The sequence below is a fragment of the Triticum dicoccoides genome, chromosome 7A (genome assembly GCF_002162155.2).
Source record: "Triticum dicoccoides isolate Atlit2015 ecotype Zavitan chromosome 7A, WEW_v2.0, whole genome shotgun sequence".
Classification (NCBI taxonomy): Eukaryota; Viridiplantae; Streptophyta; class Magnoliopsida; order Poales; family Poaceae; genus Triticum; species Triticum dicoccoides.
This window is the reverse complement of record NC_041392.1, coordinates 481400699-481414227: the sequence shown is the minus strand read 5'-3', so window position 1 is coordinate 481414227 and position 13529 is coordinate 481400699. Positions and strand designations below refer to the sequence as shown.

The 13529-nt window shown below is 44.6% G+C and overlaps 2 protein-coding genes and 1 long non-coding RNA gene across 9 annotated transcripts; 2 read left to right on the top strand and 1 right to left on the bottom strand.

The window, feature by feature from the left end:
* Positions 1–263: 263 nt before the first annotated feature.
* LOC119333312 (putative 1-phosphatidylinositol-3-phosphate 5-kinase FAB1D) lies at positions 264–8586 on the top strand. 6 transcript variants are annotated; one of them, XM_037606250.1, is made up of 12 exons: positions 264–412; positions 1200–1336; positions 1858–2565; positions 2661–2805; positions 2903–3250; positions 4081–5031; positions 5159–5481; positions 5629–5755; positions 5839–6003; positions 6106–7512; positions 7596–7856; positions 7941–8586. In XM_037606250.1, exons 2-12 carry the CDS (start codon positions 1311–1313, stop codon positions 8295–8297), a joined length of 4818 nt encoding a protein of 1605 aa, XP_037462147.1. In that variant the 5' UTR covers positions 264–412; positions 1200–1310; the 3' UTR covers positions 8298–8586. The 6 variants fall into 6 exon arrangements, with proteins under 6 accessions (XP_037462147.1, XP_037462145.1, XP_037462148.1 ...); XM_037606248.1 differs by having other exon boundaries at positions 1196–1336; XM_037606251.1 differs by lacking the exon at positions 264–412 and adding an exon at positions 765–1020 and having other exon boundaries at positions 1196–1336.
* Positions 8587–8847: 261 nt separating this feature from the next.
* Positions 8848–11202, top strand: LOC119327537. Of its 2 annotated transcripts, XR_005158554.1 has the most exons (4): positions 8853–8945; positions 9512–9568; positions 10622–10707; positions 10799–11202. It is a non-coding gene; the product is annotated as an uncharacterized LOC119327537 (long non-coding RNA). The 2 variants fall into 2 exon arrangements; XR_005158553.1 differs by having other exon boundaries at positions 8848–9568.
* A 151-nt stretch (positions 11203–11353) lies between these two features.
* Positions 11354–12751, bottom strand: LOC119327536. Its single transcript, XM_037600633.1, has 2 exons — positions 12284–12751; positions 11354–12188 (listed from the first exon to the last, which is right to left on the bottom strand). The coding sequence occupies exons 1-2, from the start codon at positions 12626–12628 to the stop codon at positions 11589–11591; spliced, it is 945 nt and encodes a 314-aa protein (XP_037456530.1). The 5' UTR covers positions 12629–12751; the 3' UTR covers positions 11354–11588.
* Positions 12752–13529: the final 778 nt, after the last annotated feature.

The window sequence follows — 13529 nt, the reverse complement described above, 5'->3', positions numbered from 1 at the left end:
ATTTTTTCTACACATCTCATCTCGCGTTCTGCCGCCGAACGAACGGGAAGAAGAAGAAGTTCAGAGACGATACGAGTCGTGCAGGTAGCGTGGGGTCCAGCGCGAGGTGGAGGACAAGTATTTCTTTCGTGCGCTGCGGCCGTTCCCTCCCTCTCCCCTCTTCTCCCCCTCTACTTTTCTCTTCTCCCCTTTCCCGTGTCGTCGCCTTCCCTTCCGGACGCAGCTCCTCTGACGTACGGCGCACTCGCTGACGTGTGGACCCGGACCCACGCGTCAGTGGTCGCGACTCTTCTTCCACGCGCACGCGCGCAGGCCACCAGGCCAACTCCCGCTCGTCAATCCACCCGTCGGCCCGCGAGACCGCCCGACTCCGACCAACTGAACATCGCCGCGGAGCTCCGCCGCGCGCGCGGTAAGGCGGAGATCTCACTTCCCCTCTCCCTCTCCCCTTCTCTTGCGATTTCCTGGTGTATTTGTTGTTGCTGCTGCTGTTGTTGTCGTATTCGTTGCTCATGGTGGCCGGATGAACTTGGAAGAGCATACCACACGCGTACGTACGTGCGTACGTAGCAAGTAGGTAGGCCGTGGGTATGGGTACAGGAGGAAGGAAGGAACGGGTTTCAAACTTTGAATTGGGGATTGGGATGTTTCTGTCGCGGCGCCTGACCCGGGGCCGTTGCTGACCTGGACCCACGCGCTTGGATATTTCCTTCTTCAATATCTGCCTTTTTTTTGGGGGTGTGGGGTTTGTTGTTCCAGTAGCGCCATCATAGGGGACGGACAGCCTGGCCTTTGGATTGATCGCCGCAATTGCTACGATTTCAACTACCTCGAGCACCACTATCCCCTTCCTCCTCCTTCTTCCTTCTCTTCTTTTGATTTGATAGTAGCAGTATAAGATTCAGCTTCAGTTTCCACACCCACTTCGGCGTCGACCGCGCGATCCCATTGGCGTTTCGCGCGATCCGAATCAAGCGCCGCTGGATTCTGGTGTCGCCGGTGTTCGATTCCGGCCTCCTCGTGAGCACCGATCGATGGATGCATTTCGTTTTTGGGCCTGACTCCTTCCCTGTGGATTGCTTTTAATTTCTGTCTCCCTGTCGGTTGGTGGGTTTTGAATTGACCGAGTACTAGTGATTTCTTCTCTTTAATTAATTAATTAATGGTGTGATTGCTTGCTTGCTGAACTGGTCAGGTAGAGGCCATACGCAACCAGCGCCCAAGAGATCTGAGGCCACCGCCTGCGTCAGGAGGAGGTAGAGGAGGAGGAGCAGCCAGGGCATGTGACGGCCCCCCCATCGTCGGTGGCCATGTGCCCGGACATGAATCCGCGAAGGTACTACTATTTCACTCCCAGGACTCGCCGATGCCATTGTTCTGAATAGCATCCCATTCCTAGTATGCACATGTTCAGATGCTCAGCTGGGGCTCTGTCTGAACACGGCCAACTGTGTAACCTCACATACACTTGGTTAGCCCTGTTTTAGATCATGGAAGAGAATTCTCGCCCCGTCTGAATATGCACGTGGCCCAACCTTGCTTAGCCTTTAATTCACCAGAGTCTTTTGTTCAACAACAAGCCACTTTAATTTTCCTGTTTCTCGTTTTGCACGCCTGAAATCCTGGTCCATTCGTCGACACTAACCTGACATCTGTGTTTGGGGTCATGCTCAAGGAAGATATCTTTGTTCATTTCTCCAGCCAGCTAAGCTCATAGATATTTAATTTTGATAACCTAGTTTGGTAGAGTAATGCCCTTGAGGCAAGGGAACTATCTCGCCAGGTATTTTATGTGTCTGCGTCTGCGCGCTTTTTAAATTCCGTTCTGAATCAGTCATCTTCTTTTGGTAATGACAGGGAGGTTGTATCAGAGGATTTAGATGGTAATCTTACCCCTCACCGCCTGCATGATGCTGATCATCTGGGACAGAATGGGACCAGGAATCCTTCCAAGTCTAGTAGCAATAATCTGTCCACAGACGACAATTTCTTCTCTGACACTTCATTGCACAAACATGAAGATGTGAGCAGTGATCCATCTGCCTCCTCTGTTGATGACCGCTCGGTTAGGTCTGGTGATGATTCTGATGGGGCTGAAAGTACCAATGGTAAAATCAACAATACAGACCTCCCAGGTTTTGAAAATGATAGCATCTGGATACCGCCTGAAGCAGCAGATAAGGGAGATGAGACTGATAGTGTTGCCGGAAACATTGCTTATGACGACGACGATGATGATTATGGTGATGGAATAAAGTGGGGCCAGTCAAGTTTCCCAGCCCCTGGCGAGGAACACGAGGACAGCCCCAATCCTAGGGATGAAAGAGAAAATGCAATGCTGGCAGCTATGAATGGGCAGCTCAAGATACTTGTCAGTCGGTTTCTGGCCTCTGCTGGTATCCCCTTTGGAAAAGGAGAGAGTACTGAGAGTTGGCTTGATATTGTGACCTCCCTGTCATGGGAAGCTGCACTTCTTATTAAACCTGATGCAAAAATCGGAAATGAAATGGACCCTGGATCTTACATCAAGGTCAAATGTGTAGCATCTGGTACTCGTTGGCAAAGGTGAAACATTTGTCAGCTATTTTTTTACTTAAAGACTATCTAATTTCTATTTGCGTGCTAGATTATAAACCTTCACCTTTTAACTTCGATTGCAGTGAGGTGATCAAGGGGTTAGTCTTCAAAAAGAACACAGCTCATAAGCACATGCCGACCAATTGTCACAATCCTAGGTTGCTTCTACTGAAAGGAGTACTTGGGCATTCTGATGTTGGTTTATCGTCGTTTAATTCAATGGATCAGGTTTGATATTGCATATATGTGCTTGTTGACAGTAAATTCAGTTCATCCTTTTTTGGTAGAAGATTGTGACCTTCTATTTTATGCCTTCAAAAATTAGGAAAAAGGCCAACTGGAGAGGACTATAAGTAAAGTGATGGAAATATGCAGTCCCAATGTTATAATGGTTGAGAAAACTGTTTCACGAGACATACAGGAGCTTCTACTAAAAGAAGGTTGTACACTGATTCTTGATATGAAGCTCAGCCGGTTGCAAAGAATTGCACGCTGCACAGGTTCTCCCATAATATCATTTCCAGAAGTTTTGGATCAACCGAAGCTGAAGCAGTGTGATTACTTCCATACTGAAAAATTCATTGAAGAGCATAACATTGCCAGTGAAGGTGGGAAGAGACTATCTAAAACATTAATGTTCTTGGAAGGTTTTCCCAGGCCATTGGGTTGCACGGTATGTCTACTTAGCTATTATTACCTGTATGGTTCATTTATACAATCTTTTCAGTTTCATTCTTCTTTATCCCCTAAGATTTATGTTACATCATTTCTGTTGTCCAAAAGCAAAATGAATAAACTATGCTAGTTTTTCTTATATATATTCTTCCTGAAATCTTCCTGATCAAGACATCCTTCTGTATCAATGTGGAACCAAAAAGCAAATGTTATTCTAGCTTACGGTTGATGTGTCTATTATGTTGACTGGTTATTAATTCTTAATAGTCGGTATGTATACTATGTAAAAACATGATCTCTATATCTTTTCAGTTATGAGGGAGAGAAACAGTGTCGGTATTTGTAATATCTTAAAACATGAGAAATGAGCTGCTCCTTGCTTATATTTCGGTAGGGCATGCCAAACATAGCGATAAAATGCTTGGTTATGCGCTTTTGGTATCGTTTTGCTTGCTAGTTTTCTTAGCTTTCAAGTCCCTTTTGATTTTTTTATTAGGGCTGCTAATTTTTGTTACATAGCTTTTTTGTTCCTGTTGTATCGTTTTGTAATATCTTAAAACAAATGTGTGTTTGACAAAAAAAACATAGCTGATAAAACTTGTCAGGGGGTAGGTACACTTGTGGTGCTTTACGATAACAATACTGTTTTGTTTGTGGTTATCTCCATAACAGTGTCATGTGTTTTTATCAATTATGAAGAGTAAATGTCAATTGATTGCATTCCATGCATACTAATCACAATCTACTGAATATATAGTAAGTGACAGTCCGATTAGTGTTTCATACACTGCTGAACGATCTGAGCGACAAATAGTTGTTTTCATCCAGATATTGCTACGGGGAGCAAACACCGAAGAATTGAAGAAAGTCAAGCAAGTCATGCACTACACGGTCTTTGCAGCATACCACTTGATCCTTGAAACGTCTTTCTTTGAAGATCAGCGGGTATTCTTAAATGATAAAAATACTTCACAAGATAATTATGCTTCTACTATGATGGGCCCACCAGCAATTGATTATGATACTTCTGTTCTGGGTGGTGCTATCCCTCCTTCACATGATGATTCTCCAGCACTTAGATTATACCATGCCACTTGTAATATCTATGCTGATGGGAAGAAAGCTCTCAGTTATACAGACGTAGATGATCCAATTTTAGTCACAAACAGCTCTTTGGATGAACTGAGAGAAGGTGCAAATATCCCGTATAGCTCAACACCGCTCCTTCATACCGGAAGGTTACCATCACCGGTTTCAAGACCATTACGGGAATTTACTGGCAAGTTATTGCAAGAGACAACTGATAATCAAATAGAAGGCAGAGTTGAATCCAGGAATGGAATCGTTAGTAATGGATTTCATGTTGGGTCAAAGGTGGAAGAGTCTGCGGTTTCCAGTGAAAATTTAGATGACACAGAAGATATCTTGAAAGAAGAGAGGACTGGAGATGTAACAGAAGCAAGTTCTCATATGTGTGACAAACATGAGGAATCACCCGTCGTAGCAGAAGATGGAGAACATCGCGGCACCACTATCATTAGTAAAGAGAACATCTCTAACAAAGATCAAGCCGATGATGCACTTGATTCTCATAGTATACTGGTTTTGACGTCTAGTCAATGCATCAAAAAGCAGGTCATATCTGATGACCAGAGCAGCCTGTCCCGTATAAACTACTACGGGAACTCTGATGACCAGAGCCGCCTGTCCCGTATAAACTACTATGGGAACTCTGATGTGTCCTTAGGACGATACTTGCAAGAAATTTTGCAGAATAAGGTACCAGCTTGTAACTTGTAATTTTGTTCACAGTGTGTTCTTATTTACATCGAATATCATATTTTTGTGTTAGTAATGTAACTAATTTGGCTCAGATGATACTTGGCTTATAATGTTTTATTTGTAGCAGAAACCAAGTTGTTCCTCTTGTGAGGCTCACATATACTCTTATACTCATCAAAATGGAAATTTGACTGTTCGAACGAAGCATCTAGTGTCTCAACATAGTTTACCTGGCGAATCCGAAGGAAAAATATGGATGTGGACCAGATGCCTGAGGTGTGAACAACACGGGGTATCAAAATCGACCCCAAGAGTGCTAATATCATCTGAAGCGCGAAATCTCTCTTTTGGGAAATTTCTGGAACTCAGTTTTTCAAGCCACTCTGCAGCAAGAAGGTTATCCATATGTGGTCATTTGGTGAACAGGGACTGCCTGCGCTTTTTTGGGTATGCTAGATGTATTTTTCATGTCAAATATGTAATTTAAGTAGAGACATTCCTTTGCTGCCTTTAGCATAGCAATGCATCAGAAATGCATGTAACTATCTCTTGCCTATTTTGTTAATGGCAATTTCTATTTTTTACTGACTTCAGATTGGGCTCCAATGTTGCAATGTTCCGGTACTCATCGGTTCAAATTTACACTACCTGCAAACCACAGCCCACCCTCCACTTCGAAAACCCCAGCAGACAGAACTGGTTTGAAGAAGAAAGAAGACATGTATGTCTTATCCTCTACCATTACCATTTGGTAGTTGTGTTTGGTGCATGCATAGTACTGATGTTTATGTTGCATCTTTTAAGGTTTTTGCTAGAGGTATGACGCTTTTCTCCGAGGTAGCAAGCTTGCTTCAACACTTGAAGAATCAATATCATGGCATGACTACAGCCAACTTCTGCACATTTCTACCTGTAACGGACTTTTCTGAACTCGAAGACTTGTTAATGAAAGACAAGGCCGATTTTGAGGTAAGCGTCCATGTCTACATTCCTGTTAGCCTACGAATTTGTTATGTAAACAAATTTGTTCTGTTTAATTATAATATTGGCTTTCATTGTATTGTCATGCAGGATTCACTAGTAAAGACTACCAATCCAAATGGGAGATCATCCTCATCTGTACATGAACTTCTTAATATAAATTGGTCTTATCAGGATATACTACTTGAACTTTATGCATGGGACCGTCGGCTCCATGAACTTATTAAGTGTTTATCTGCTGGACAAGGAAATGTTGCTAACGGTAAGGATCCTATAAAGACCGTTGATAAGATCAATGAGGCCAGGTATGAGATTGACAAGCAAATCAGCGAATTGACGTGTGATAGAACTATGAAAGCTGGTGGGGCAACTGGTACCACTGAGTGCACAAGTAACAAAATTTGCGTCGACCATTATGAATCAAGTGAGAATGCAGCACCCATGCTCGATGATAGTCAGGGAGTTGGGAACTCTGAACTTTCTTGCAATGGAGGTAGTAAAGATGAAGGATCTCTCATTGGCACTAGTCAGGTAGAGGTAGACAGCATGGCCCAAATACAAAAAATGCCTTCTTTTGAAGTTTCAAGTGATACAAAGCCACAAGGCAATGGGATGCTGGCGCATCCAGTTTCCATGGAGCAGGAGCAGCATTCAAGCACTGTCCGGAAGTTCAGAAGTTCTGATTGGGATGAGAGGGAAAGATGGATTTGGAGTTCATTTCATGAGTCTCAACTGGCTTACAAGAAGAACATTCAATTAGGAAGTTTGGAGAAATTTGAACTTGTTAACCGTTATTCTCCATCTCATCTATCTCCCCTGTTTGTAAAACATGAAGAGGTAGACTCTCCTCAATTCACAGTTGGCCCGGGTGGTAATATTTTGTGTGTATTGGAGCATGAGGTTTCTAGCATAATAGCTCGTGCTCTTGCCATATCTGAGGAGCGTCGGCAGGATACCGCAGTCATGAATGAGGCAGATGATGCCAGGAGGGAGCATACTAAAACAATGGAGAAATCTTATAGCTTTCTATCTGAAAGTTCTATTGGCTCATCACCATGGTCATCTATAGATTCTGAAGCAAGCATTTCATCTTCTATTTCGTCATATTCATCTGGCGACCTTTCTGGTTATGATACATCGCCTTTATTGTCCTTGGTACATCCAGAAATCCCTGTGAATGGAAAAGTATCTCTCAAAGGCAAATATTCAGTTACTAGTATATATGCTAATCAATTCTACATCCTTCGAAGAAAGTGCTGCCCATCTGAGCTTGCATATATTACTTCATTAAGCCGATGTAAGAAGTGGGATGCTCAAGGCGGAAAGAGTAAAGCTTTATTTGCGAAGACATTGGATGACAGGTTCATTATAAAGCAAATCAAGAAGACAGAATTTGAATCCTTCATAAAATTTGCCCCTGATTACTTCAAGCATGTTTACCATTCTTTAGACACTGGAAGCCAAACTTGCCTTGCCAAAATATTAGGAATCTATCAGGTAGTTTACTTTGACAACCAGAGTTCCGTTTCAATTTATTTTCTTCCATTTATTACTATTTTTCTAAAGCTTTGCTGTTTCAGGTTAAGCAAATAAGGCATGGCAAAGAGATAAAGATGGATCTGATGGTGATGGAAAATCTTATGTTTGGGCACAATGTTTCACGGATTTATGATCTTAAAGGTGCTATGTTTTCACGACACATCACCAACTCAAATGACCCTGACACTGTTTACTTGGATCAGAACTTTGTGGAGGACATGAATGTATCTCCAATCTATATTGGTGGAAGAACAAAACATCTCTTGCAGCGCGCAATCTGGAATGACACATCTTTTCTCACTGTATGTATAATGCACATCTTCCAGTTTAAGGTAATCATCATATTTTCATATTAATATGTCTTAACAGAATTATTGTACTTGCAGTCGGTTAACGTTATGGACTATTCTCTGCTTGTCGGAGTGGACAAACAAAAGAATGAACTTGTGTTTGGCATTATTGATTATTTGAGGCAATATACTTGGGACAAGCAACTGGAGACATGGGCGAAGTCTTCTTTGGTACCAAAGAATGTTTTACCAACTGTAATTTCTCCCAAGGATTACAAGAAAAGGTTTAGAAAGTTCATGGGCAAGTACTTTCTCGCAGTTCCAGATACTTGGAGTCCTGAGAATTCTTCTGGGCCATACAAATCCTTTGGTCATAGCAATAGCAAGTTGGCAGAAGCCCACAATGGCGATAACCTGCTTCAGCATCCAATTGAGGCTGATGCAAAAATCTAGTTCTGTTCAGCTGAGGCATGTGCCTAATTCTGTCCGGACTCCTCTGACAGTTCTTTGAAGCCTATCTGTTTATTGTTGTTGTTGTTGTTGTTGTTATTGGCTAAGTTTCGCTTTGTAAAATGGTGTGCATATGAAGGTCTCACTATTGATCTTTCCAGAAGTTTGCAATTTTTAGGCAGATTGCTGGGGCAAGTGAAGTCCACAATACATGTACCTATACAAATGAAAATTGTGAATTTCACAATTATTATAGTGAAATTTACAAAATTTATATGACTATTTTTGGACCTATGAGACTGCAGCATTTCCTTCTTGCTAAATTAGTTCTTAGCGTCGGACGCAGTTCACTGTCTGAGGAGGACTTTCAACCTCTTTTAAAATTTCACCAGTTTGATTAGTATTCTTCCTTCATTACTCCACTATAATTGCCCTCCACTATAATTGCTAACATGGAAAGCAAAGGAGCAAGTTAAAGTGCCTCCTGATCTCAATGCACATCCTAAAGTGTAAATTTGGTTGTTAAATGGACATCGTCTATTTGCAGATTACCCCCAATCACTTTTTATTGCTGCACAACTTTGCAGATCTGCTGGATTGATGCATTTTGCTATCTATCTTTCACAAGTCAATTTTGAGTCATTAGAAGGGGTGAGATCATCGCTCACTTTTTTGTTCTGTATAGTCTGTTTCTCGAATTTTGTGGTAATTTTTATTTATGCCCAAGTCCCTTTTATGATAGCAAAGAGACAGTGCAATTTGTTTTTTGTTTGCTTTCAGGAAGTAGCTCACAGGAGAAGAAGCCAGTTGTCATTTGTTCTGGATCATGAGTAGCTGCCTAGTAATATACTCCCTTTGTAAAGAAATATATTTCTATACAGAGGCAGTACCTAATTTTGGTGGTTGTTTTATGTGCTAAACTTTTCTTCTATATTTGTCAAAAGAAATCTTTATAATGTTATAAAGCGGTTCACTGCTCCTAAAATTAACCTGTTAGTTCACCCCTTAAACCGCACTGATCAGGGCTGCACTAATGTAATGCTACATTTTGTTTTCTAGAATCGAATTCTGTTATTTAAATGGGTCAAGTAGGGAGAATTATCATGTTGGAGTTTAATTATACTGTTATTTTCCTTGCTCATATAACTGAATAACTGATCACAAAGAGCTTTGCGTGTGATGGCTAAAATTTACCAGCCAGTGTCTGCTTTTCATAGGTCTGAACACTGAACGTTGGCAAGAGGAGGTTCCTGTGATGAACATGCGAGACTTTGGTGAGTTAGTTCATATTAACCTTCCTGATTTGCTTCTTTTGCATTTTGCATTGGGTTATGACTTCTGGAGTCGATGCATGGGCAAAGTTTTATAATAAGCATCAATTCCTTTTCCAGCAGAGGTTACTTGTTGCAGAATCTATAGCTGTATCGAATTAAGTAGACCATAGCACATCTCTCCAGAAGTTAAGTGCACCACATGGAACTGGCTGCAATTTCCCTTCAGCTGTAATCTGCAGTAGGCCCAAATTTATCTCTGGTCATACATTTGCTGCCCTTAAGAATAGTGTAGTGAAAGGCAATTGTTTGTCATTCCATCATCAGTCAAGGAGGTAATAATCCACACGACTTTGGTTGGCATGTTCCCCTTTTCTACTTTTTCCTTTTGCAGGAGGGCATGCATACACTAGCAGTAAGAGTATGACCAGAGTAGGACTTTTAGAACATTTCAGAGTGGCTCATCATGATTGCATGTATGCAAGTCCTTTCATCGGGGAGCATAGGATGTTGCAAAACGATTGTATGGACAAGGTCCTAATGTGTGTAATGATGTTCATCCTAGCATCACTGATCCATACTTCCACCTATTTTTTCGATCTTAAATCTGAACTTAGGAGTGCAATAAGGACCGAGTTTGGTATCATACATCTTTCGATTTGATATATCTGATACCATGCTTCAGTTCTGCGTTCTGCGATACTGTTTGTGTTCAAGAACAATGTCTGCAAATGCTACTCTTAGCCTCTGAAGTTCCCATTAGCTGCTGATTTTCTGTAAACAGCACCTATTCAGCATAGGTGTGAGTGTGATTGCTCTGCTCTTTAAACTCTGGTTTCAACTCTTTTCTGGAGTCATGAAACTCTTCCAGTAGCTGAAAAGCTAAATAGGAAGGTTGCATTAGATTTTTTCTCAGTTTATTTTTATTAGGCACTTGCTTTTTATAGAGAACGTAAACACATGCATTTGTGTAGCAGCTGATGGTGAATCAAATAAAATTTGAAGATAGATATAACTGTGACATGGCACTGATGTTTTCTTGGTTCTTTGCTGCAGATCCTACTTTAGCGAAAAGCGACTGGTGCCGCCATTTCGGTATAAGTGATTCGATTTGGTTGATTCATGGTCAGCTTTTCCCCAAAGTATGGAACATGGTTTACGCTGCTGCTTATCATAATTTCTCTACTGTATAACCCTGCAAAGCAGCTCAGATCAATCAATTTTGCATTGCAGCTGCTGCTCCTTTTCCTTGAACCGATGCCTCTTAAGTTCGGGGTGATCATCATGTTCGGATTCCAGAAGGTCACCCCATCATTGTGCAACCAAAACGATGACCGCTGTCGGAGATCATATTGAGAATCCTGCCTCGTTCATCTTCTCCATCGTGAGTAAAATAATCAGTTTATACACTGCCAATTGCCGCGGCAGCTAGTGGAGTGATCAATGATAAGGAAGGTGATTAGCCTAGCGCCAAAGAACAAAAAGAAGTTGCAAAAGATGACAAGCACAAGGGCTCATTCTAACGCACCCTATAGAACTCTCTTTTTGTCTCTGCCCAACAAGCTGCCCACATCTCCACAGCACTTTTCCAGTTCGAGAAAAGGGCAAAGAGCTGCTTTCCTTTTCCGATGTAGATTCTTCCTTTCACCATCAACTATTATATCACCAATTCATCCTCTAAGATCGATCCCCTAAAAATTACTGGACATATATTCTGATTCTGATTCTGACAAATAGATAGGCCTAAGCACCAACTGCCTGCCACTACCACTTGCTGCTCTGCTCTGCTTAGGAAGAATACAAGCATGATGATATTCCAGTGCAGGACATATGTATAGACACACTAGCTGCTATCATAGCTAGACTAGAGAGAGCAGCTAGATTAGATTACCCAACCACAAGAGAGAAGAACACCCACATTTTTTTTTGTTCTAATTTGTTAGCCTTGTTGTACTATCTACCATGCCCCGTTTGTTTCAGGCTTTCAGCTAGCTGCTGCAGAAGTACAGATTGTGAGCTTGGATCAGCGATGGCTGCACAGGTCCGACAGCATCTTCCTGCCTTCCACAATCTCATCAAAGAAGTCGTCCAGCTCGCCGACGACGCCCTCCGCCCCTGACCTCAGCATCCCGACCCATCCTTTGATGATCTCCACCCTCTCGGCGATCTCGCCAGGGTCGCCGTACCCAATGGCGACGACCCTGTCGAACTCTGTCTTGAGGCTCTCAATGCCGGCCCTGGCCTGCCGGAACTCGTACATCATGACGCCGGAGCCGGAGTGCTCGCCGGCGACCGCCTCCATCTCCTCGGCGACGCGCTGGCGCAGCCGCCCCATGGAGGAGACGTAGCCGGCGCCTGAGGTGCGGAATGGGTGCGCGCAGCAGGCGAGGTCCGGGAGGCAGGAGACGGTCCCTGAGACGAGGAGCATGAGGAGGAAGGAGCTGGCGTTGCGCAGCGCGTAGAGCACGCCCCGGAAGCCGTTGAAGGCGTTGAGCTTGAACTCCACCGGCGACCGGTCGTCGAGCAGCAGCGACGCCGGGTCGATCCTGGTCTCTGCGAGCGCCCGGTTCTCCTGCTCCAGCCCCACGGCCTGCCGCCGCGGCGCGTTGATCGCACGCATCACCTGCACGCATTTGGTGTGATCAATGGAGGCCAAAGCTATGGGCGTGAGCAACTGAGCATGCACGCATAGGAAGGCAGGACAGGAGAGGAGCGTACCTGGCGGGCGGTGTGGGGGTTGGGGTTGCAGAGCCAGTCGTCGAGGGCGGCGTCGATGCGTGCGGCGGAGGCGCAGTAGGTGTCAAGGGCGGAGGCGCCGGCCTTGACGACCTGGCAGGCCTCCCAGAGGCGGGAGGTCTCGTCCATGTACTCGTCGAGCCAGCTCTCCCCTGGTGGCAGGTGGAGGCGCTGCACGAGGTGGACGAGCTGCGAGTGCAGCGACCGGAGCAGCGCGGCCGCCTGCTGGAGGAAGGGCGCCGACATGAAGGCGGCGTCCGGCGACGAGGCCAGCGTGGCGTGGAGCGCGTCGAGGCCGTGGGCGATGGACGAGTAGAAGCCGTTCATGGCTGGTTCTGCCGCCGACTCAAGTTTGTGCGTGTGTGTGTTTGCTGGAACGGTGAGAGCAGAGTGTGGTGGTGGTGGTGCATGGGAGGTGGAGGCTGAGCTGGAGCAGAGGATCAGCCTATATATAGAGGAGCGGAGAGGAGGCGAGTGTGGTGGTGTATGAGGAAGCAATGATGGGGTGTCCGGCGGTCAGGGGGAAGGATGATTGGGGACTGGGCAGAGGGCCATCGCCATTGCCAAGACTGCTCTGCTCGCTTCTCTCTCGATGACCACCACTCTGCCTTCGCCTCGCCTCGCCACGAGAGAGGAGTACTACTAGTAGTACTAGCTAGCATGCATGGGAAAACGTACTCAGTCAGCTGGCCTATCAGCTACCCAGCCAAGCCAGTTTTGCCATGAATCCCACTCCACTCCGCTCCGTCCCTGTCTTGAGTTGTACGTACTCCTCCTTCCAGACTCAAGGGGGACCATTGCCATTTGCCCCAGGCGATTAATTACTTGCTGGTGCTAATCAAGGAAAAAAAATGCGCCAGCAGCAGTACTCAGCACTTGGGGCTGGCAGCTGGCATTGCTGCCTCTTTTCCCATATTCTGCAGCAGCCAAGCCATTGAATCCGGGTGGGGGGCCTGTGTGCCGGCCTCGGATGGGCGCACCATCAAGCAGCAGGGAAGCAAAGAGAAACACACGCTGCCCCTTCCCTGTCTGCCCCTCAACGGAGCCCCTCATCGTTTTTCTGGAAACCCACGTTATGTATGTTAGGTGCCCACATTACACTATCATATCACCACGTACAGAGTGCTTCACTCGCCATTGCACCCGGCCACGGAGTTAATGTGACATATGCTATATGGCAGTTGCAGCCAAATGTATTTACTACCAGTATGTAGTATTTTCGTTCTTT

Coding starts and splice junctions, on each gene's coding strand:
- LOC119327536 (XM_037600633.1), bottom strand. CDS start 12,628: ATGAACGGCTTCTACTCGTCCATCGCCCACGGCCTCGACGCGCTCCAC. Junction 12,189..12,283: donor ACCCCCACACCGCCCGCCAG/GTACGCTCCTCT, acceptor AAATGCGTGCAG/GTGATGCGTGCGATCAACGC.
- LOC119333312 (XM_037606250.1), top strand. CDS start 1,311: ATGTGCCCGGACATGAATCCGCGAAG. Junction 3,251..4,080: donor CCAGGCCATTGGGTTGCACG/GTATGTCTACTT, acceptor GTTTTCATCCAG/ATATTGCTACGGGGAGCAAA. Junction 5,032..5,158: donor AAGAAATTTTGCAGAATAAG/GTACCAGCTTGT, acceptor TTTTATTTGTAG/CAGAAACCAAGTTGTTCCTC.